The sequence below is a fragment of the Dendrobates tinctorius genome, unplaced genomic scaffold, assembly GCF_039654945.1.
Source record: "Dendrobates tinctorius isolate UK_male_01 unplaced genomic scaffold, ASM3965494v1 ptg000038l, whole genome shotgun sequence".
NCBI lineage: Eukaryota > Metazoa > Chordata > Amphibia > Anura > Dendrobatidae > Dendrobates > Dendrobates tinctorius.
In genome coordinates this window covers 32,490,982-32,514,426 of record NW_027361706.1, presented here as the reverse complement: position 1 = coordinate 32,514,426, position 23,445 = coordinate 32,490,982, and the positions used below count along the sequence as shown (strand labels likewise).

The 23,445-nt window shown below is 46.8% G+C and overlaps 1 protein-coding gene across 3 annotated transcripts in view; it reads right to left on the bottom strand.

Annotated features, from left to right (window-relative positions):
* The window catches only part of CACNG2 (calcium voltage-gated channel auxiliary subunit gamma 2), a 197,219-nt gene that overhangs the window by 43,140 nt on the left and 130,634 nt on the right, over positions 1-23,445 (bottom strand). The window contains exon 3 of one of the 3 annotated variants that reach the window (XM_073574368.1): positions 9,389-11,170. The exons of the other annotated variants lie outside the window; for them this stretch is intronic. Within the exon in view, the coding sequence (XP_073430469.1) occupies positions 10,257-11,170 (914 nt within the window). The 3' untranslated portion in view covers positions 9,389-10,256. Of the gene's footprint in view, positions 1-9,388; positions 11,171-23,445 lie in introns of those variants that run through there. 3 annotated transcript variants of the gene reach the window in all.

Below are 23,445 nucleotides of genomic sequence, written 5' to 3'. Positions count from 1 at the left end.
CAAGTACAATAATCTTAAACAATACAAGTCATAACTGGTACAGGAGGAGAGAGGACCCTGCCCGCGAGGGCTCACAATCTTCAAGGGATGGGTGATAATACAGTAGGCGAGGGTAGAGCTGGTCGTGCAGCGGTTTGGTCGATCGGTGGTTACTGCAGGTTATAGGCTTGTCGGAAGAGGTGGGTCTTCAGGCTCTTTTTGAAGGTTTCGATGGTAGGTGAGAGTCTGATATGTTGTGGTAGAGAGTTCCAGAGTAGGGGTGATGCGCGAGAGAAATCTTGTATGCGATTGTGGGAAGAGGAGATAAGAGGGGAGTAAAGAAGGAGATCTTGTGAGGATCGGAGGTTGCGTGCAGGAAAGTACCGGGAGACGAGGTCACAGATGTATGGAGGAGACAGGTTGTGGATTGCTTTGTATGTCATGGTTAGGGTTTTGTAATGGAGTCTCTGGGCAATTGGGAGCCAGTGAAGGGATTGACAGAGGGGAGAAGCTGGGGAATAGCGGGGGGACAGGTGGATTAGTCGGGCAGCAGAGTTTAGAATAGATTGGAGGGGTGCGAGAGTGTTTGAGGGGAGGCCACAGAGCATGAGGTTGCAGTCGGCCACTTCCCGAACTATATGCATACTCCCACCCACATCCCGACTATATGCATACTCCTGGCCACATCTCGCGTATATGCATACTCCCAGCCACATTCCAGCTATATGCATAATTCCAGCCACATCCCGACTATATGCATACTCCTGGCCACATCCCGATTATATGCATTCTCCTGGCCACATCCTGGCTATATGCATACTCCCAGCCACATCTCAACTATATACATACTCCCAGACACATCTCGGCTATATGTATACTCCCAGCCACATCCCGACTATATGCATATTTCCAGCCACAACCCGACTATATGCATACTCCCAGCCACATCCCAACTATATACATACTCCCAGACACATCCCGACTATATGCATACTCCCAGACACATCCCGACTATATGCATACTCCCAGACACATCCCGACTACATACATATTTCCAGCCACATCCCGACTATATGCATACTCCCCGCCACATTCCAGCTATATGCATACTCCCGGCCACATCCTGACTTTATACATATTTCCAGCCACATCGCTACTATATGCATACTCCCAGACACATCCTGACCATATGCATATTTCCAGCCACATCCCAACCATATACATACTCCCGACCACATCCCGGCTGTATGCATAATCCTAGCCACATCCTGACTATATGCATACTCCCAGCCACATCCCGACTATATGCACACTCCCAGCCACATCCCGACTATATGAATACTCCTGGCCACATCCCGATTATATGCATTCTCCTGGCCACATCCTGGCTATATGCATACTCCCAGCCACATCTCAACTATATACATACTCCCAGACACATCTCGGCTATATGTATACTCCCAGCCACATCCCGACTATATGCATATTTCCAGCCACAACCCGACTATATGCATACTCCCAGCCACATCCCAACTATATACATACTCCCAGACACATCCCGACTATATGCATACTCCCAGACACATCCCGACTATATGCATACTCTTAGACACATCCCGACTACATACATATTTCCAGCCACATCCCGACTATATGCATACTCCCGGCCACATTCCAGCTATATGCATACTCCCGGCCACATCCTGACTATATACATATTTCCAGCCACATCCCTACTATATGCATACTCCCAGACACATCCCGACTATATACATATTTCCAGCCACATCCCGACTATATGCATACTCCCGGCCACATCCTGACCATATGCATATTTCCAGCCACATCCCAACCATATACATACTCCCGACCACATCCCGGCTGTATGCATACTCCTAGCCACATCCTGACTATATGCATACTCCCAGCCACATCCTGACTATATGCATACTCCCAGCCACATCCCGACTATATGCATACTCCCAGCCACATCCCGACTATATGCATACTCCCAGCCACATCCTGACTATATGCATATTTCCAGCCACTTCCCGACTACATGCATACTCCTAGCAACATCCTGACTATATGCATACTCCCAGCCACATCCTGACTATATGCATATTTCCAGCCACATCCTGACTATATGCATACTCCCGGACACATCCCGACTATATACACACTCCCAGCCACATCCCGACTATATGCATACTCCCAGCCACATCTCGACTATATGCATACTCCCAGCCACATCCCAGCCAAATGCATTCTCCCTGCCACATCCCGACTATATGCACATTCCCAGCCACATCCCGACTATATGCATATTTCCAGCCACATCCTGACTATATGCATACTCCCAGCCACATCTCGACTATATGCATACTCCTAGCCACATCCTGACTATATGCACACTCCCAGCCACATCCCGACTATATGCATATTTCCAGCCACATCCGACTATATGCACACTCCCAGCCACATCCCGACTATATGCACACTCCCAGCCACATCCCGACTATATGCATACTCCCAGCCACATCCCGACTATATGCAAATTCCCAGCCACATCCCGACTATATGCGTATTTCCAGCCACATCCCGACTATATGCATACTCCTAGCCACATCCCAACTATATGCATACTCCCAGCCACATCCAGACAATATGCTTACACCCGGCCACATCCAGACACTATGCATACTCCCGGCCACATCCCGATTACACTATTCCGAGCCTCAGTCAATGCATCTGCATTGAGCAAGGCGGCAACAGCACCCATCTAGTCGGAATATGGCAGGGAGTGAGAATAATATTTCTGTACCCTGCAGATATAATGTGTACAACAATTCGTTGATAGAAACTGGCACCGCCATTTTCTTGCATATTGCATGTCCAACGTCAAAAGTTCTTTGATCTGGATGATCAGACCTTGTCTTCAATTGGGGGAGAACAGATAACTGTATACACTAGGGATATTAAAGCATGGTTCAGAAAGGGGGGCATTCGAAGGGGGGATCATGCATTCAAATGGGACCATACCAATGAGAGATACCTCAAAGAACTAGCTGAAGAACGAGGCGCCAAGTGGAGATAAAGACCTAAGAGTGTGAAAAGTTCTGGTTAAAGAGGAGCTTTCACTACATTTTATATTTTAAACTATATAGCCCGCTGAAAGGGTAATTATTTTTTTTTTTTTTTTCGTCACTGCATTGTGGAGCTGTAGGCTCCTGAAGTTTAAGGTTCCCAATATACAAATTTCCCACTGAACTAAAAGGGGGGGTAAGAGATCTCATTCTCTGGGTGTGTTTACTTTTTCTCCTCTATGCTGTTGCCAAATCATAAGAAGGCAGTAGCTTAGAGCGGAAAAAAGTATACGCCCCCAGGGAACATCAAAACAAGCATTGTCAGCATGAGTTCTCCCTGTTATTACACTCCTCAGAGAGGAGAAGAGCTTCAGTTTAAGAGCATCTGGAGCAGTAAAATCATTGTGGGAGAAGCATTTGTCACATACGGAGATTGATGGTATGATACTTGTAATAGACCTAGCTGCTCCCATGATAATCTTCAGTGTATTATCATTAGGGTAAGGCCTCTGGGACCTCAAAGATTCCTCACTACCCCTCAGGCCCTGCAAAGGTCCAACATCTTACTCCTTTGGTAACAATGCAGTTCTTCAGGAGGGGGTTACTCCAGCACATGTTCTTACCACCAACAACCAGTGCTGTGACAGAGAGGCTGTAAAGGTTCCTCTATGATATATACAGCTCTGGCAAAAATAAAAAGATCACCACATCAAAACCCTGTCATGAGCAGCCCATTCTCCATACCTGAACCCCATTGAAAACTTCTTGAAGAGGATCTGGGCCGGACTGAGACCAAAATGCAGCCCTGGCACAAAAAAAAAATTCACCAGCCCACATACAATGAATGTCCTCACCCATATCGTAGAACACTGGCAGGTTGTGCCAACTTTTGCTTTAGCTCACACACACACGTATCACACAGCTCACACAAGTAGCTCACACGTATCACACACACACAGCTCACACGTACACGTATCGCACACACACACACACACAGCTCACACATATCACACACACAGCTCACACATATCGCACACACACACAGCTCACACGTATCACACACACAGCTCACACATATCGCACACACACACAGCTCACACGTATCACACACACAGCTCACACGTATCACACACGCTGTATCACAGCTCACAAACAAGTAGCTCACGCTCACACACATATCACACAGCTCACACACACACAAGTAACTCATACACACGTACCACACAGTTCACACACAGCTCACGCTCACACACACAGCTCACGCTCACACACATATCACACAGCTCACACGTACACGTATCGCACACACACACACACACAGCTCACACATATCACACACACAGCTCACACATATCGCACACACACACAGCTCACACATATCACACACACAGCTCACACATATCGCACACACACACAGCTCACACGTATCACACACAGCTCACACGTATCACACACGCTGTATCACAGCTCACAAACAAGTAGCTCACGCTCACACACATATCACACAGCTCACACACACACAAGTAACTCATACACACATACCACACAGTTCACACACAGCTCACGCTCACACACACAGCTCACGCTCACACACACAGCTCACACGTATCACACACGCATGTATCACACAGCTCACACACAGCTCACGATCACACACACATGTATCACACAACTCACACACTCAAGTGGCTCACGCGCACACACACACGCAGCTCATATACACACAGCACACACACAGCTCACACACACATGTATCACAGCTCACACACACACAGAAGTAGCTCACACTCGCACACAAGTAGCTCACACACGTATCTCACACAGCTCACACGTATCACACACGTATCTCACAGCACACACATGCATGTATCACACACACAAGTAGCTCTCACACAGCGCACGCTCACACACGCATGCATCACACAGCTCACACACACACAGCTCACATTCACACACACGCATGTATCACACAGCTAACACACAAGTAGCTCACGCTCACACAGCTCACACGTATCACACACGTATCTCACACACGTATCACACACGCATGTATCACACAGCTCACACACACAAGTAGCTCACACATACACATGTATCACACAGCTCACACTCACACACAGCTCACACACACACACACACACGCATGTATCACGCAGCTCACACACACAAGTAGCTCACACACAGCTCACGCACACACGCATGTATCACACACAGCTTACACACAGAAGTAGCTCACACACACGTATCACACAGCTCACACACAAGTAGCTCATGCTCACACAGCTCACACACGCATGTATCACACAGCTCACACACACACGCATGTATCACACAGCTCACACACACAAGTAGCTCACACACAGATCATGCACATACGTATGTATCACACTCAGCTCACACACAGAAGTAGCTCACACACACACGTATACACAGCTCACACACACAAGTAGCTCACACTCACACACAGCTCACACACGTATATCACACATACACGTATCACACACGTATCCCACACACACGTAGCACACAGCTCACATACACAGCTCACACTCACACGCAGCTCACTCACGTATGTATCACACAGCTCTCATACACACACAGCTCACACACACAGCTCAGACATGCATGTATCACACAGCTCACACACACAGCTCACGCTCACACGTATCACACAGCTCTCACACATACACACAGCCTCACACACACATACATTCAGCCTCACACATACACAGCCACATACATACACACAGCCTCACACATACACACAGCCTCACACATACACACAGCCTCACATACACACAACCTCACACACACACAACCTCACACATAGCCTCACACATTCACACAGCCTCACACACATACACAGCCTCACACACATACACAGCCACACACATACACACAGCCACACACACAGCCACACACGTAAACACACAGCCATACACAGCCTCACACATACACACAGCCTCACACATACACACAGCCACAGACATACATACAGCCACACACATAGCCACACACATACACACAGCCTCACACATACACAGCGACACACATACACACAGCCTCACACATACACACAGCCTCACATACACACAGCCACACACATACATACAGCCACACACATACACATAGCCACACACATACACACAGCCTCACACATACACACAGCCTCACACATACACACAGCCACACACATACACATAGCCACACACATACACAGCGACACACATACACAGCGACACACATACACACAGCCTCACACATACACACAGCCTCACACATACATACAGCCACACACATACACATAGCCACACACATACACACAGCCTCACACATACATACAGCCTCACACATACACACACAGCCACACACATACACACAGCCTCACACATACACACATCCTCACACATATACACACAGCCTCACACATTCACACAGCCTCACACATACACACAGCCTCACACATATACAGAGCCTCTCACACACACAGCCACACACATACACACAGCCTCACACATACACATACACACACAGCCTTACACAGCCTCACACATACACACACATACACACAGCCACACACATACACACACAGCCTCACACATACACACAGCCTCATACATACACACAGCCTCATACATACACACAGCCTCATACATACACACAGCCTCATACATACACACAGCCTCACACATACACACAGCCTCACACATATACAGAGTCTCACACACACACAGAGCCACACACACACACACACACACATAAACACACAGCCATACACAGCCTCACACATACACACACATACACACAGCCACACACATACACACAGCCACACACATACACACAGCCACACACAGCCTCACACATACACACAGCCACACACATACACACAGCCACATACATACACACAGCCACACACATACACACAGCCACACACATACACACAGCCACACACATACACACAGCCACACACATACACACAGCCTCACACATACACACAGCCTCACACATACACACAGCCACACACATACACACATACACACAGCCTCACACATACACACAGCCTCACACATACACACAGCCACACACATACACACAGCCTCACACATACACACAGCCTCACACATACACACACAGCCACACACATACATACACACACAGCCATACACAGCCTCACACATACACACAGCCACACACATACACACAGCCTCACACATACACACAGCCACACACATACACACAGCCACACACATACATACACACACAGCCATACACAGCCTCACACATACACACAGCCACACACATACACACAGCCTCACACATACACACAGCCACAGACATACACACAGCCAGACACACTCTCCTCTGTGGTGCAGGGGAGGCTGGTGTCCATGTGCAGCTCTTCAGCTTCTCCTGCTCACAGCAGTCTGTCCCTGCACATCCCCTGGTCTCTCCTCTACCGGGATACTAGCAGATGAGAGCAGGGAGAACTGTCACCTGCTGACAGGAGCTTATCTCTCCCTGGGAGGTGGAGCAGCCACCTCTATGCTGACCTTATGCTGACATTTCATCTTGATTGCTGTGCTGGCTCTCTCCCTCAGAGGAGCTGCACAGGAGGACAAGAACCCTGGAGCTTTCATAGCGACGCGCCTGGAGGAGAGCAGAGAGGCGTCCTGCGGGTGCCCAGGCGGCCCTTCCAAATTTCTGACCTGGGCTCAGTGTGCGCGCACTCCCCTGCTTGCCCGCACTGAAGAGGGCCACGGCCGCGCTCACACACTGAGGCAGGCCGCTGCGGACCTTATCAGCGCGTGCACCAACAGGAGCGCGAGCGCACACAGAGCCTGGTCAGAAGTTTTAAAGGGCCAGCGGCCCATTTTGTAGTTCGGAGCCGCCCGCCCACCGGGAATCTGCCCTGTTCACCAGATTATCAATCCGGGACTGAAGAGGATGATGGATAATCACAAGCCATCAAACAAAGAAGAACTGCTTAAATTTTTGCACCAGAAGCAATGTGAAAGGCAAATGAAAAGCAGCCAAGACGCATCAAATCTGTTTTTAAATTTCATGGTTATTCCAAAAAATATTGATTTCTGAACGCTTCCTGAGTTTAAACATTAGTATTGTTGTTTCTAAATGAATATGAACTTGTTTTCTTATTTGAGGTCTGAAAGCACTGGATTTTTTGTTCTTTTGACCATTTCTCCTTTTCAGAAAAAAAGCAAAATTTATTGCTTCGAAATTCAGAGACATGTTGTCAGAAGTTTGCAGACTAAAATAACAATTTAAATTTTGCTCACAAATATACCTATAAAGAGAAAAATCAGACAAACTGAACATTTGGAAGTGGTCTCTTAATTTTTGCCAGAGCTGTATATCTGGTCTGGTCAGCCTCTATGATATGGGAGTTGGAAGTTTCGCCCCCAGCAGTTCGCCCCCAGCAGTTCGCCCCCAGGTACACTTCGCCCCCGAACATTTAGCCCCCAGCATTTCGCCCCCAGGTTGTTTCGCCCCCGCACATTTCGCCCCCAGCAGTTCGCCCCCGCACATTTCGCCCCCAGCAGTTCGCCCCCGCACATTTCACCCCCGCACATTTCGCCCCCGCACGTTTCGCCCCCGGATGTTTCGCCCCCGGATGTTTCGCCCCCAGCAGTTCGCCCCCGGATGTTTCGCCCCCAGCAGTTCGCCCCCGGATGTTTCGCCCCCGGATGTTTCGCCCCCGGATGTTTCGCCCCCAGCAGTTTGCCCCCAGCAGTTCGCCCCCGGATGTTTCGCCCCCAGCAGTTCGCCCCCGCATATTTCGCCCTCAGCAGTTCACCCCCGGATGTTTCGCCCCCAGCAGTTCGCCCACAGCAGTTCGCCCCCGCATGTTTTGCCCCCAGCAGTTCGCCCCCAGCAGGTCACCCCCGGATGTTTCGCCCCCGGATGTTTCGCCCCCAGCAGTTCACCCCCGGATATTTCGCTCCCAACAGTTCGCCCCCGGATGTTTCACCCCCAGCAGTTTGCCACCGGATGTTTCGCCCCCAGCAGTTCGCCCCCGCATGTTTTGCCCCCAGAAGTTCGCCCCCAGCAGTTCGCCCCCAGATGTTTCGCCCCCGGATTTTTCGCCCCCAGCAGTTCGCCCCCGGATGTTTCGCCCCCAGCAGTTCGCCCCCGGATGTTTCGCCCCTGGATGTTTTGCCCCCAGCAGTTCGCCCCCAGCAGTTCGTCCCCGGATGTTTCGCCCCCAGCAGTTCGCCCCCGGATGTTTCGCCCCCAGCAGTTCACCCCCGGATGTTCACCCCCGGATGTTTCGCCCCCAGCAGTTCGCCCCCGGATGTTTCGCCCCCTGTCAGTTCGCCCCCAGCAGTTCATCCCTGGATGTTTTGCCTCTAGCAATTTGCTCCTGGATCTTTCGCATCCGGGAAAAACCTGCCTGAACTGAACATTGGCAGGTTTGCTTATCACTAATAATACACCATATGAGTCTAAGATATACAATTCTGATCAAATTAGTTTTTTTTATTCTCAAACTTTGTTTTCTAGATGAGTAATTTTACAAACAGACAGGAAAATAGTAGGATTTCATTGGTTAATAAGGAGGTCGTGCCCCCTTGGGAGCAGAACGGATCCTGGCTCCCTATGATACATTCAGGGCTGCTTGTTCACAGCCCTCTGCAAAGCTCCCCTTCACCCTCCGCTCATGTGCTCTGTCCTGGACAAGAGGAGGGCTCCCCCCTGCCTGTGTAAAGCCGTTACAGGACGGAACACATAGGGGGGGCTTTGCAGAGGGCTGTAAGCCAGCAGCCCTTTATACATCATAGGGAATATATTGTTAGCTGCATGCTCCTGTGCAGCCACACCCTCTAGAATCCATCCACAAGTACTGCTACTAAGGAGAAACAACCTCCTTAGCAACCACTGAAATCCTGCAGCACATGGAGCTTTAACTTGGATGAGACTTTTCACACAGAAGTGAAGCTGCTGGAAGGTCTCCTTTGGAAATGAATATCATGGGCACAGGTACTATAACATAACATGTTTTTTGCAGAGTTATGCTTTAACTGTATATATCAAAACTGTTTTAACAAGAAACATAAAAAGGTATAGAGGGGAAGGAGTAGAGAAAAAGAGAAAATACAAATTGCAGGTTATAATGCTTGAATTATTTTACAGCTAAAAACACTGCTCTCAAAACATACAATATGTGACCATGAACTAAAAATCAAAGCTGTAGGCAATGCCTCTCAGATAATCCATCAAGCTTCTATTATCGAAATCTTGCACGATACGTTTAACCCTTGCTGAAATTGCAGCATACTTTTTGTTTCTTGCAGCGATGGGATTTCCTGCTATTATCTGAATAATTTCAAAACTATGGAGCTCTTGCTGATGTTTCAGACAGTTAATGAACCGGTATATATTTTGGAAAAGAGTACCACATGTTTCTCGAAAGCTACGGTGCCATCCTTCGACATCATTATTTGTTCTCTGTTGATCATTCAATGTTCGTTCATACACATTCCAGAATTGAACTGGAAACAAAGGTGCTTGACTTCCTCTGCGATTCATTCGACCGATATAGCTGTCTTCAAAATAGTTGGCAATAGGTATTGCTTCTTGTGGAAAGTCAGGATCTTCCACCAATTCTTCAAATGATTGCACAACATTCTGTGGTGGTAGAAAGGCCAGGGCAGGTATCATGCGTATCCAACGGGCAAATTCATGGTCACCTTGGTATTGCATCTTGAGTCCTTCATTTTGATCTTTACGCCAAACTGACTGTGATAGGTGGAAAAAGCAGCCAGTCTTCAGAAGGTTGGGGAATTCACTTTCAAATGCCTGTATTGCAGCTAGTTCAAAATCCAACATCAGGTTGTCTGGCTGCAGTCCAGGCTGCAAGTTCATCAGCTCTTGCAGCAACCTCTGGTATGTAGAACGGCTCTTGTCTGTCAGCAAGGTGTACACTACCGGAACAACAAGGCCGCTGTGGACTACATGGATTGTGTAAAGTTGCTTAAACAAGGCTGGTGTAGTGAAAAACATGCCATCAGCAAACCACTCTTTACTTTGTGCCAGTAGATGGAGATTGTCTCTTGTTCCAAATATCAACATACGGCTGTGTCCATTTCCTAATTTAAAATGAAAGTATTAGTAGAGGAAATAACAGAAAAAGTGTAACAAGCAGCAGACAGAGTTTTGGGATAAATTCACCAAAAAAATATCCTAATCAGAAGACTCTGTTCATATCTCACATTAAATACTCACATTTTGCTCCAGATTTTCTGATTTCATAATAAAAAAACTGAAGCAAAATCTAGTGTGAAGGGGCCAACCAATAGTTTTTTACAACATATATTGTCCCAGTGGAAAATTATATATTTTTGTTTAAAATTAAAATTACTTCTAAACTTGAAATAGGTCACATTTTTAGGGTACCTTTAGACCCTTCAACTAGACGGCCGTTCAGCACGGCCGATCGCCACTATGCTGAACGGGCCGTCTAGTTGACAGCCGCATCCAGACGCGGCGTGCGGCTGGACGTCTGAATGAACGACTGGGCGGTCCGCCCGCCTGAATGGGGCATTCCATTCAGGCGGATGGGCACGCTAGCCGTCGGGTGGGCAGCGCGGACGTTCGTGACGTCTGCGCTGCCTATGCTGTCTCATTGAGAGGATTGTGCAGGACGCAAAAAACGCCAGTAAAATCACCAGTGTGCTTTTGGCCTAAGGCATAACTGAATGGTCCATTAGGCTGGGGTCATATGCAGCATTAATGTGTAAATCCCATCCACATGCTGATGAAAAAATTTTGTTTACAAAAAAAAAACATGCAGTGCAGCATGTCAATGTATGCTGCCATTATACAAACAAAATTCCAGCCATTCAGACAAGGGGCTGAAATCCTGCACTAAAACCTGCACCTAAATCCATAGAGTTAAGTGAAGATTTTGATACAGAATTAGGGTACCACAATAGTGGCCACAATTGCAGGCACAAATAGATTCCTGTGGGATCTGCAATTGCTACCGCAATTACAGCCGCTGCGGAGATGCCGCTCCACAATCCCCTTCCGTCAGTGGGCACGAGGCCTCAGGCTTTATCCAGACAAGCTGGATTTACAGGCGTATTCCGTGCTGTGTTTCCTGCCTGAAACCCGCCCTTTCATGTCTATGGTGCGGGTTATGGGCGGATTCCGGCCGGGGCCGGAAAACGCCCCACCGGAAAATAGCTTCAAAGCTATTTTCCGGCGGATCCCGGAAGGAATGGGAATGGGCAAGAGGGAAACCTCCCGAAAAATGCCTGCAAACCACGCCAAATACGCTCGGTTTAGGCCATAGCAGGGCATGGCCACGCCCATAGCAGAGCTTGGCCACGTCCCCTATTTGCAGAAGCGTTTTGCCAAAGCGCTTGCAAAGTGCTTAAAAAGTGCTTGGAAGCAGCAGGCAAAACGCATCTGCAAATCATGGCGTATCTCACCTGAGCTCCAGAGTTCAGCCCGACCTGTCCACGGATCTGCAGGACTGAACTACGAGAGCCGAGGAATCAGCCGGCGATGGCAGTTCAGTCCGTGCATGCCGCAGACAGGCGAGGCTGAACTCCGGGGCAGCATCCAGGACAGGTATGGCCAGTACAATGCTGCATTTTTGGAATTAGTGTTGGCCGGTCCGATCACTGAAGATCGTAATTTATTACGATTTTCAGGCTGATCGTTATTTTAAATTACGATCCGATTTGTAGCCAGATCATGATGATGATCTGAATTAGAAATCGGAATCCTCCGTAATCTGAAAACACTGTCCAGGCATACACTCCCGAACAGTGTGCGCATATATATATATATATATATATATATATACACACACACACACACTATACAGGTGTACAGCGTGTGTGCATATTTAGCTTTAGTAAATGGCTCCAGGCTGCGCTGTTAAAAAATAAACAAACCCAGTTACTCACCTCTTTCTCCAGTGTCCAGTACTGGCTCCGGCTCCTAGCCCAGCAGTGCAGGGAATCCCGAAATCCAGGCGGCGCATCGCCGCCTCTGTGCCTGCCGTACTATAACTACAGTGGAGAGTGATCCCAGGACCGCTCACTAGACGGTCCTGGGAAAGCACCACATCACGTCACAGAACAGCCCGTCACATGTGCAGAGGTGGTGATGCACAACCCAGAATGCATAGCATTGGGATTTCGGAATTCCCTGCACCGCCGGAGACAGCGCTGGACACCGGAGAGAGAGTTGAATAACTGGGTTTGTTTATTTTTTAACAGCGCAGCTTGGGGCCATTATATATATGCAAGAAAGCTGGAAGAAGAGTGGCTCAACTGAGATTGTTGCTGAGGACTCAGTGTGCTGCTAGAGCTGGGGTTGGCTTCCGCCATCTAGCTCTGGAGATTGGATCTGAATTAATTCCAATCTTTCGGTATGATCAGCCCGATCTGATCCTATCTTTCCAGTGATCGGCCAACACTAGTTGGAATCAGTAGGCCTCACTACATTATATTACCCTCAAAGTTTCCCTTGAAGGCAAAAATCACATAGTATTTTATATCAGCACCTTATAGTGTAGCATTTTTCACATTTGTGCAAAATAAACTTTGCAATAATTATGCATAATGGAATTGTTTTAATACAATGTTAAATGGTTAAGTAGCTTACCAGAGTCATGCAGAAGGAACTGCTGCTGGACACCATCAATACTGATCTCCTGGAACTCGAGGGGGATAACAAGTTGATCAAGGGTTTGAGGTAACCTTGGGATATTGCCAAGTTGCCTTGCTAATCGTATTGTTCTCTTCAGTGATGCTTTCCTTGGGAGAAGTGCTGCAACATTAGAATGGGCTCCTGAAACGACGTCTGTGAGAATCTGTTGTGGTGTCTCCTGTGTTGTCCTTGCCCTGGTCACAGCCTCATTAACAAGTCGGATTGCTTCAGGTCTTGCAGCTTGTGCTGCGTGATTGTGAAGATTGACTACTTTCACAACTTCGCCAGATTCTTCATTGGTCCAAACACGTCCCTTGCAAGTCGACCGTTTTTCACATACCCAGATGGAATGGACATCATCAGTGGTTCGTTTGGAAAATAAGTAATTGTGATTCTCATGGACCAACTTCCTCCTTCCACGTTTGGACAGAACTGAATTCATAGTTGTAGAAAGTGAATTGCTGTGGAAGCTGACTGATTTTTTGTGGCAGTACACTTCTCTCTTTGTGGAGATTTCAGACACTGCTATATTCTGATATACAGATGGAATAAAAGCTAGTCTAATGTAACTTGCAGGACATGTGACCATGCTACTTGTTACATCTGCAACAAAACTTGCAACAAAGCAGGTCAGTGCTTGGTCAGGTAAAAGTTCAAAATTGTTTAGATTTTAGGCCTCTTGCACACTGTAATTTTAGAGTGGTTTCACACTTGTGTTTGTGGCCGCCAGAGGTCGATCCGCTCTGGATCTGACATCCAGCTGACCCCAGGGCAATGCTGGCTGAATGCTGGCATTCCGCTTGCATTGCCCATAGAAGTGAACGGCTGGGTTCCGCGATCTGCAGACGCCCATTCGCTTTCGTAATGCCGCATTCCGCTATCAGTGTCAGAACAAAAAGAAGAGCATTTTCTTCTTTTCGTTCCGCTGCAGGTTAGCGGAATGCGGCATTACAGAAGCGAACGGGCGGCCTGTAGTGCATATGTAGCGGAAGTTTGAAAGCACCCTTATGCTGCCACTGTTTTAGAACTCCAAAGCACGTGCTTTACTGGCATTTTTCAGAGCGCTTTTGTGAGTGCTCTCGGTAATGACCCATAAGATACAGGCTATTGATGAACGCTAAGTGCTCAAAAATAGCTCCTGTAATAAAATAAAAAGAGCTGGCCGAAACAACACCTCGCTTTTCTAGCCATTGACTTATCTACTATATAATTGTCTAAGGGTCACTTTCGTCTTTCTGTCTGTAACGTTTTATTCGTATATTCATTGGTCGCGGCGTCTGTCATGTAAATCCAAGTCGCTGATTGGTCGTGGCAAAACGCCCACGACCAATCAGCGACGGTCACAGTCTGCCATAAAAATGGCCGCTGCTTCACTGCCCTGTACTCACCGCTGACCGCTCACACAGGGTTAATGCCAGCGTTAACAGATCGCGGTGTACCGCACTCCGTTAACGCTGCTATTAACCCTGTGTGACCAACTTTTCGCTATTGATGGTGCCTATGCAGCATCAATAGTGAAAAGATGTAATGTTAAAAATAATAATGATAAAAAAAAAAAGTTATTCTCACCCCCTCCAACGTCGCGCTGTCCTCCGAGCCTCTCTCCGATGCACACCGTCCAAGACCTGCGATGATGTCACGGTCATGTGACCGCGACATCATCGCAGGTCCTACGCTCAGACCGGAAGCCACCGCCAGCACTGCAGAGAGGCGCGAGGACTTCAGGGCCCGTGGCTGAGGTGAGTATATCTTTATTATTTTTTTTTAAACACGAATATAGTGCCCACATTCCTAGACTACGTGGACAGTGCAATATACTACGTGACCAGTGCAATATACTACGTTGGCTGGCCAATATACTATGTGCGCTGTGTAATTTACTATGTGCGCTGTGCAATTTACTACGTGGACTGTGCAATTTACTACGTGCGCTGTCCAAAATACTACGTCGGCTGTCCTATATACTACGTGGCCTGTACAATGTACTACGTGGACTGTCCAATATACTACATAACCTGTGCAACATACCAGGTGGCTGTGCCTTCTAGAATACCCGATACATTAGAATCGGGCCACCATGTAGTATATTCAAAATTGGCAATCTTCTTAGCGATTTTCCAGTGCTTAGCACTTGGGAAAGTGGCTACTGTGAAAGCGGTCTTAGGGCTAAAACACAAGGCCAAAATTCCCTGCCTAATTTGGGGCCGAAACATCTGGGGGCAAAAAGCAGGGGGCGAAACATCCGGGGGCGAACTGCTGTGGGCGAGCTGCTGGGGACAAAACATCCGGGGGTGAACTGCTGGGGGCAAAACATCTGGGGGCAAACTGCTGAGGATGAAACATCCGGGGGCGAACTGCTGGGGGCGAAACATCCGGGGGCGAACTGCTGGGGGCGAAACATCCGGGGGCGAAACATCCGGGGGCGAACTGCTGGGGGCGAAACATCCGGGGGCGAACTGCTGGGGGCGAAATGTGCGGGGGCAAAATGTGCGGGGGCGAAACAACCTGGGGGCGAAATGCTGGGGGCGAAATATTCGGGGGCGAAGTGTACCTGGGGGCGAACTGCTGGGGGCGAACTGCTGGGGGCAAAATGCTGGGGGCGAACTGCTGGGGGCGAAACTTCCTAAAACCCTATGATATATATTCTTGCATAATACAATGTATTTAGCATTGTATTCCTATAATACAAAACAACAATCAGGAGGTAATGTGAAGCTCTGCCTTTGATTAACATTATCCCCATAATGCATCTTCATTACCGTTTGTGCTGTTTTCTCTTATTTTTCAGTTTATTTTTCCTCTTTTCAGGAAAAAAACTGCTTGTATGTGGAAAACATCAACAAGCAAGCTAGCGGCTGCCGAGGATCTGATTGTGGCTGTATTCTAGTCTAATTGTGACTTATGTGAATCCTTAGGAAAGCTCAGCTCATTAACAGATGAATACAAGATGCTGCTAAACACGTTAATATCCAAACTGTCTAATTAGCATACAAATATCTAATACTGGTATTCAGTATACATTTGTTAAAGGGGTAATCCAGCACAAAAATGTATCAATTATTTAGGTAACAAGTGAAATCTGGAGATTGGTCTGGAGACTACGTGGGCAGTGTCATGAAGAGGTCTTCACAATGGAATGCTACTCCAGTCCTACTCCTGGAATTATGGTGTGGGGTGGAATAAGGTACTGTAGATGGACCCCTCTAATCTTCATTTCTGGTACACTAACATCTCGGCATTACATTGATTTTGTTGTGCAACTAGTGGAAAGGCTATTTTTCCGAAGTCTCCCAGGAGCATTTTTTCAAGATGACAATCCAAGGCCACATGTTGTTCGTGCTACTGTGAGCAGCGTTCATGGCCTTAACATGCTACCATGGCCAGCAGCATCTCCTGACTTGTCTCCCATCTAAGGCCAGGTTCATACTGTGTTACAGCAGCCCGTTCAACGCATAGCGATGACAGGCTGCGTTAACGCTATAGCATAACGCGATTGCGTTATGCTATACCGCTAGCGCAGATGATTCATCAGCGCTAGCGGTGACGGAGCCTCAGACACTGCAGCCCGCGTCCAAGGCTCCGTCACTGAATAACAGCACATTGCTAGCGCATGCCGATTATGGCATGCATTGGCGATGCGCCCGATAATAGGGGTTAATGGCAACGTTAATGGACTGCGTTACATTGCGTTATGCCACGGTGTAATGCAGTCCGTCTAACGGACTGCCATAACGCAGTGTGAACCCGGCCTAACACATCTGGGACATCACTGATCGGCAATTACATGGGGTGCTGCCTCCATTGGATTTTGATAATTTGCTGCCCAAGTGCATTCATCATGGTAGAACATTCCTCATAAAACCATTTATTAACTTATCTATAGCAGCCAAGACGCGCAAGTGCAGGGATTTCTGCATATAGCGCTAATACTCCATACTGAATAAACCAAGGTGTTCTGAAAATTTTGTTTCCATTTTTTCACCATTTGCATACAATTAAGATCTCTATTCATCTTGTGATTTATATTATTCAATGATTTTTCCACCTTGGTGTTACAGTAAGTGATCCAAAATATCCAATCTCCGTACTATGCTCTTGTGAGTTTGCCCATCCAGGAGTCACTATAACCGTTACTCAAAAGGCAGGAGGGGAGCGTTTAATGCAGGGAGCACTTAAGCATTAGCTAATGCCCAGAGATCTTCTGTGAGAGATGCAAATGCCGGATTTGTAACTTTTCTTTCTCATTTATGCAGCTACTACAACATTACACAAATGTAACTGTAAACACCTCTATATGTCTCCGATTTAGAACTGTTAGCAGTTTTTGCAGGGTGAAACCTGCTGTCAGACTCCCTTAACAGCAATCTGTCAGCAGGTTTTTGCCAGCGACTCTGAGAGCAGGATGATGTAAAGACAGAAACCCTGACTCCAGCAATTGTGTCACTTACTGAGCTGCTTGCTGCAGTTTTCTCTTTTTTAGCAGCGGGAAATCACTATAGAACTAGTAAACCAGCTAGCATGTAGTCCTCCATATTCATGAACTCTGTATAACCCAGCCCACACCACTGATAGGCAGCTTTCTGTTCTGCATATGCACATTGTAAACAGAAAGCTGAAAATCAGTGGTGTGGGCGGGATTATACAGAGTTCACATTACTGGCATCAGGGTCTCTATGAGGGTATCTATCAATCGAAATATCTATTCTGTCTATAGTTGTGCTCAAAAGTTTACATACCCTGGCAGAATTTTTGCTTTCTTGGCCTTTTTTTCAGAGAATATGAATGATAACACCAAAACTTTTTTCCACTCATACATAGTGGATGGGTGAAGCCATTTATTGTCAAACTACTGTATTTTCTCTTTTTTAATCTTAATGACAACCCAAAACATCCAAATGACCCTGATCAAAAGTTTACATACCCCATATCTTAATACCATGTATTGCCCCCTATAACATCAATGACAGCTTGAAGTCTTTTGTGGATGTTGTGGATGAGGTTCATTATTTTCTCAGATGGTAAAGCTGCCCACTCTTCTTGGCAAAAAAGCCTCCAGTTCCTGTAAATTCCTGGGCTGTCTAGCATGAACTGCATGCTTGAGATCTCCCCAGAGTGACTCAATGATATTGAGGTCAGGAGACTGAGATGGCCACTCCAGAACCTTCACTTTGTTCTGCTGTAGCCAATGACTGGTCGACTTGGCCTTGTGTTTTGGATCGTTGTCATGTTGGAACGTCCAAGTATGTCCCATGCGCAGCTTCTGGGCTGTTGATTGCAAATTTGCCTCCAATATTTGCTGATAACATGCTGCATTCATCTTTCCTTCAACTTCAAAACAAAAACATTAAAACGTCAGCGATCCACTTCCGTGCTTTACAGTAGGAATGGTGTTCCTTTCATGATAGGCCTTGTTGACCCTTGTTGTAACATTTATGGTTGTGGCCAAAAAGTTCAATTTTGGTCTCATCACTCCAAATTACCATGTTCAAAAAATTTTGAGGCTTGTCTCTGTGCTGTTTTGTGTATTGTAGGTGAGATTCTTTGTGGCATTTATGCAGTAATGGCTTTCTTCTGGCGACTCGACCATGCAGCCCATTTCTCATCAAGTTCCCCCTTATTGCACATTTTGAAACAGCCACACCGCTAGTTTTCAGAGAGTCCAGTATTTCAGCTAATGTTATTTGTGGATTTTTCTTTGCATCCCGAACAATTTTCCTGGCAATTGTGGACGAAAATTTTGTTGGTCTACCTGACCGTGGATTTGTTTTTACAGAGCCCGTGAGTGTCCATTTGTTAATCACATTTTGAAAGCTGCTGACTGGCATTATCAATTGTATGGATATCTCTTTGTATCCCTTCCCTGCTTTATAAAGTTCAACTACCTTTTTCTGTAGATCCGTTGACAATTCTTTTGCTTTCCCTGCGACTCAATCCATAAACATCAGTGGCTGGATGAAAGATGCAAGAGTCTGTCTGGATCCCAGAAGCTCTTAACTTTTGTGCACACACGCTGATTACAAGCAAACAGGTCACAGGTGAGGATGTTACCTTTAGTAGCCATTCAAACCCATTTATGTCAACTTCTGTGCATGTTATCAGGCCAAAATCACCAGGGTATGTAAACTTTTGATCAGGGTCATTTGGATGTTTTGGGTTGTCATTATGATTTAAAAGAGAAAACACAGTAGTTTAACCACTAACCATGAGTGGAGAAAAAGTTTTGGTGTTATTATTCATATTTTCTGAAAAAATGCCAAGAAAGCAAAAATTCTGCCAGGGTATTATTATTATTATCATTTATCATTATAGCACCATTTATTCCATGGCATTTTACATGTGAAAAGGGGTATACATATTAAAAAACAAGTACAGTAATCTTAAACAATACAAGTCATGACTGATACAGGAGGAGAGAAGACCCAGCCTGCGAGTGCTCACAATCTACAAGGGATGGGTGAGGATACAATATGCAAGCGCAGAGATGGTTGTGTAGTGGTTTGGTGGATCGGCGGTTACTGCAGCTTGCAGGCTTGTCAGAAAAGGTGAGTTGTCAGGTTTCTTTTGAAGGTTTCCACGGTAGGCAAAAGCCTGATGTGTTGGAGCAGAGACTTCCAGAGTAGGGGGGATGCGCGGGAGAAAGCTTGTATGCGATTGTGGGAAGAGGAGATAGGAGAGTAGAGAAGGAGATCTTGTGAGGATCGGAGGTTGCGTGTAGGTAAGTACCGGGAGACAAGGTCACAGATGTATGGAGGAGACAGGTTGTGGATGGTTTTATATGTAATGGTTAGGGTTTTGAACTGGAGTCTTTGGGTAATGGGGAACCAGTGAAAGGATTGACAGAGAGGAGAGGCTGGGGAATAGTGGGGGGGACAGGTGGGTTAGTCGAGCAGCAGTTTAGAATAGAATGGAGGGGTGCGAGAGTGTTAAAGGGTAGGCCACAAAGTAGGAATTTGCAGTAGTCAAGGCAGGAGATGATGAGGGCATGCACTAGAGTTTTTGCAGATTCTAGGTTGAGGAATGTACGGATCTGGGAAATATTTCTGAGTTGAAGTCGGCAGGAAGTGGAAAGGGCTTGGATATGTGGTTTAAAGGAGAGATCAGAGTCAAGGATTACCCCGCCCCAAGGCAGTGAGCTTATGGGACTGGGGAGAATGAGCAGCAATTTACTTTAATGAATAAGTCCGTTGGGGGGTCGAATGAGATGGAGGAAAGATGATGAAATCTAGCGGGGAAGAAGGATGAATAGCGGACCAACATTCTGGAATTTTGGTTAGTAGGGAGGTGATATCTGGTCCAGAGAGGTATAGTAGGTACGGAAAGCATTCAGACCCCTTTAAAGTTTTTACTCTTTGCTTCATTGCATCCATTTGGTAAATTCAAAAATGTTCATTTTTTACTCATTAATGTATACTCTGCCCCATCTTGACTGAAAAAAACAGAAATATAGAAATTTTTGCAAATTTATTAAAAAAGAAAAACACAAATATCACATGGTCATAAGTATTCAGACTCTTTCCTCATTATTGAGTAGAAGAACCCTTTTGAGCTAGTACAGCCATGAGTCTTCTTGGGAATGATGCAACAAGTTTTTCACACCTAGATTTGGGGATCCTCTGCCATTCTTCCTTGCAGATCCTCTCCAGTTCCGTCAGGTTGGATGGTGAACGTTGGTGGACAGCCATTTTCAGTTCTCTCCTGAGATGCTCAATTGGGTTTAGGTCAGGGCTCTGGCTGGGCCAGGCAAGAGTGGTCACAGAGTTGTTCTGGAGCCACTCCTTTGCTATTTTAGCTGTGTGCTTAGGGTCATTGTCTTGTTGGAAGGTGAACCTTCGGCCAAGTCTGACGTCCAGAACACTCTGGAAAAGGTTTTCATCCAGGATATCTCTGTACTTGGCCTCATTCATGTTTCCTTCAATCGCAACCAGTCGTCCCTGCAGCTGAAAAACACCCCTATAGCATGATGCTGCCACCATCATATTTCACTGTTGGGATTGTATTGGGCAGGTGATGAGCAGTGCCTGGTTTTCTCCACACATACCACTTAGAATTATCACCAAAAGGTTCTATCTTCATCTCATCAGACCAGAGAATCTTATTTCTCATAGTCTGGGAGTCCTTCATGTGTTTTTTTTAGCAAACTATATGGGCTTTCATCAGAGGCGTATCTAGGCTTTCTGGCACCCGGGGCAAGAATTCGGTTCGGCGCCCCCCCTCCCCCCCAAGTACATATGCGACTTGCACACTTAGCCATGTACCCACGATTTGCTCTCCCTAATGCTCTCAATGTTCAGTAAAAAACTGAGAGAAGCAGGAAGAGAAGCTCCTTGTCAAAGGACCATAACTACGAAAATCGCATATGAGTGAAGTGTCCATGTGATGAGTGCTGGAACCTGCAGAGCTGAGTCCTGAAATTGCAGCTTCTGAATTCTCACAATGAATGCACTGCACACTTTTAGGATTCTCCCTTGCCGATGTACAATCATGTCAGCACAAGTATGTGATTTGTATACTTCTGGCCACACTCCGACTAGACGTGCCTGGCCTCGCTCTGTTCATTTTCATTGAGTGAGGTCACACATGTCTAGTCAGCATGTGACCGCATGTATGTAAATTACCGGCACAAGAGAATCCTAACAGCATTCAGTGAGCACTGTGAGAATTCAGAAGTCTGCAGTCACAAGGAATGACTGCAGACTCATCACAAACCTGGGCAACCCCTTTAATGTTCCTAACATAAATAAAAACTTGAGAATTAGTCAGTGTCACAAATAACATTTACATCCAGGTACCTTATAGATGACGTCTCTGGAGTCGTTCTCCTTCTTTTCTTCTTGTCCAGACCCCATGATGAGTTTTCTCATCACCAGCCTTCTCTGCAGACTTCCATCTTCTCCGGTCTTCTGCAGCAAATCTCCACACGATCCCCTTAAAGATAGAAGTGTCATTATAATGCCCCTAAATACAAATATTTGCAATATACTGTCACCTCACACTATTCCCCTCCCTCCTCATACTGTCTCCTCTTACATCCCTCTGTTCCCCATACTGTCTCCTCATATATTTACCCCCTCACTCTCTATACTGTCTGTTCACACATACCCCCGACTCCCCATACTATGTCTGCACACCCTCACTACCCATACTGTGTCCACTTACATTAACCCGTTCGCTCCCCATACTGTCTGCACCAATCCCCCATACTGTTTCCTCATACATACTCTTCATTTTGTGTCCTCAAATCTCCCCACACATTAAATCCCCCCATCCCCACTCCAAATCCCCCCATCCCCAATCCCACACACACATTAAGTACCCCCCATCCCCATTCCAAATACCCCCACACACATTAAATCCCCCATCCCCACTCCAAATCCCCACACACACATTAAATCCCCAATCCACACTCCAAATCCCCCCACACATTAAATAACCCCCCATCCACACTCCAAATCCCTCACACACACATTAAATAACCCCCATCCCCACTCCAAATCCTCCCCCACACATTAAATAACCCCCATCCCCACTCCAAATCCCCCCACATGCACATTAAATACCCCCCATCCCCACTCCAAATCCCCCCACACATTAACCCAATCCCCACTCATCAACCCCCATCACCACTCCAAATCCCCCCACACATTAAATAACCCCCATCCCCACTCCAAATACCCCCACACATTAACCCCATCCCCAC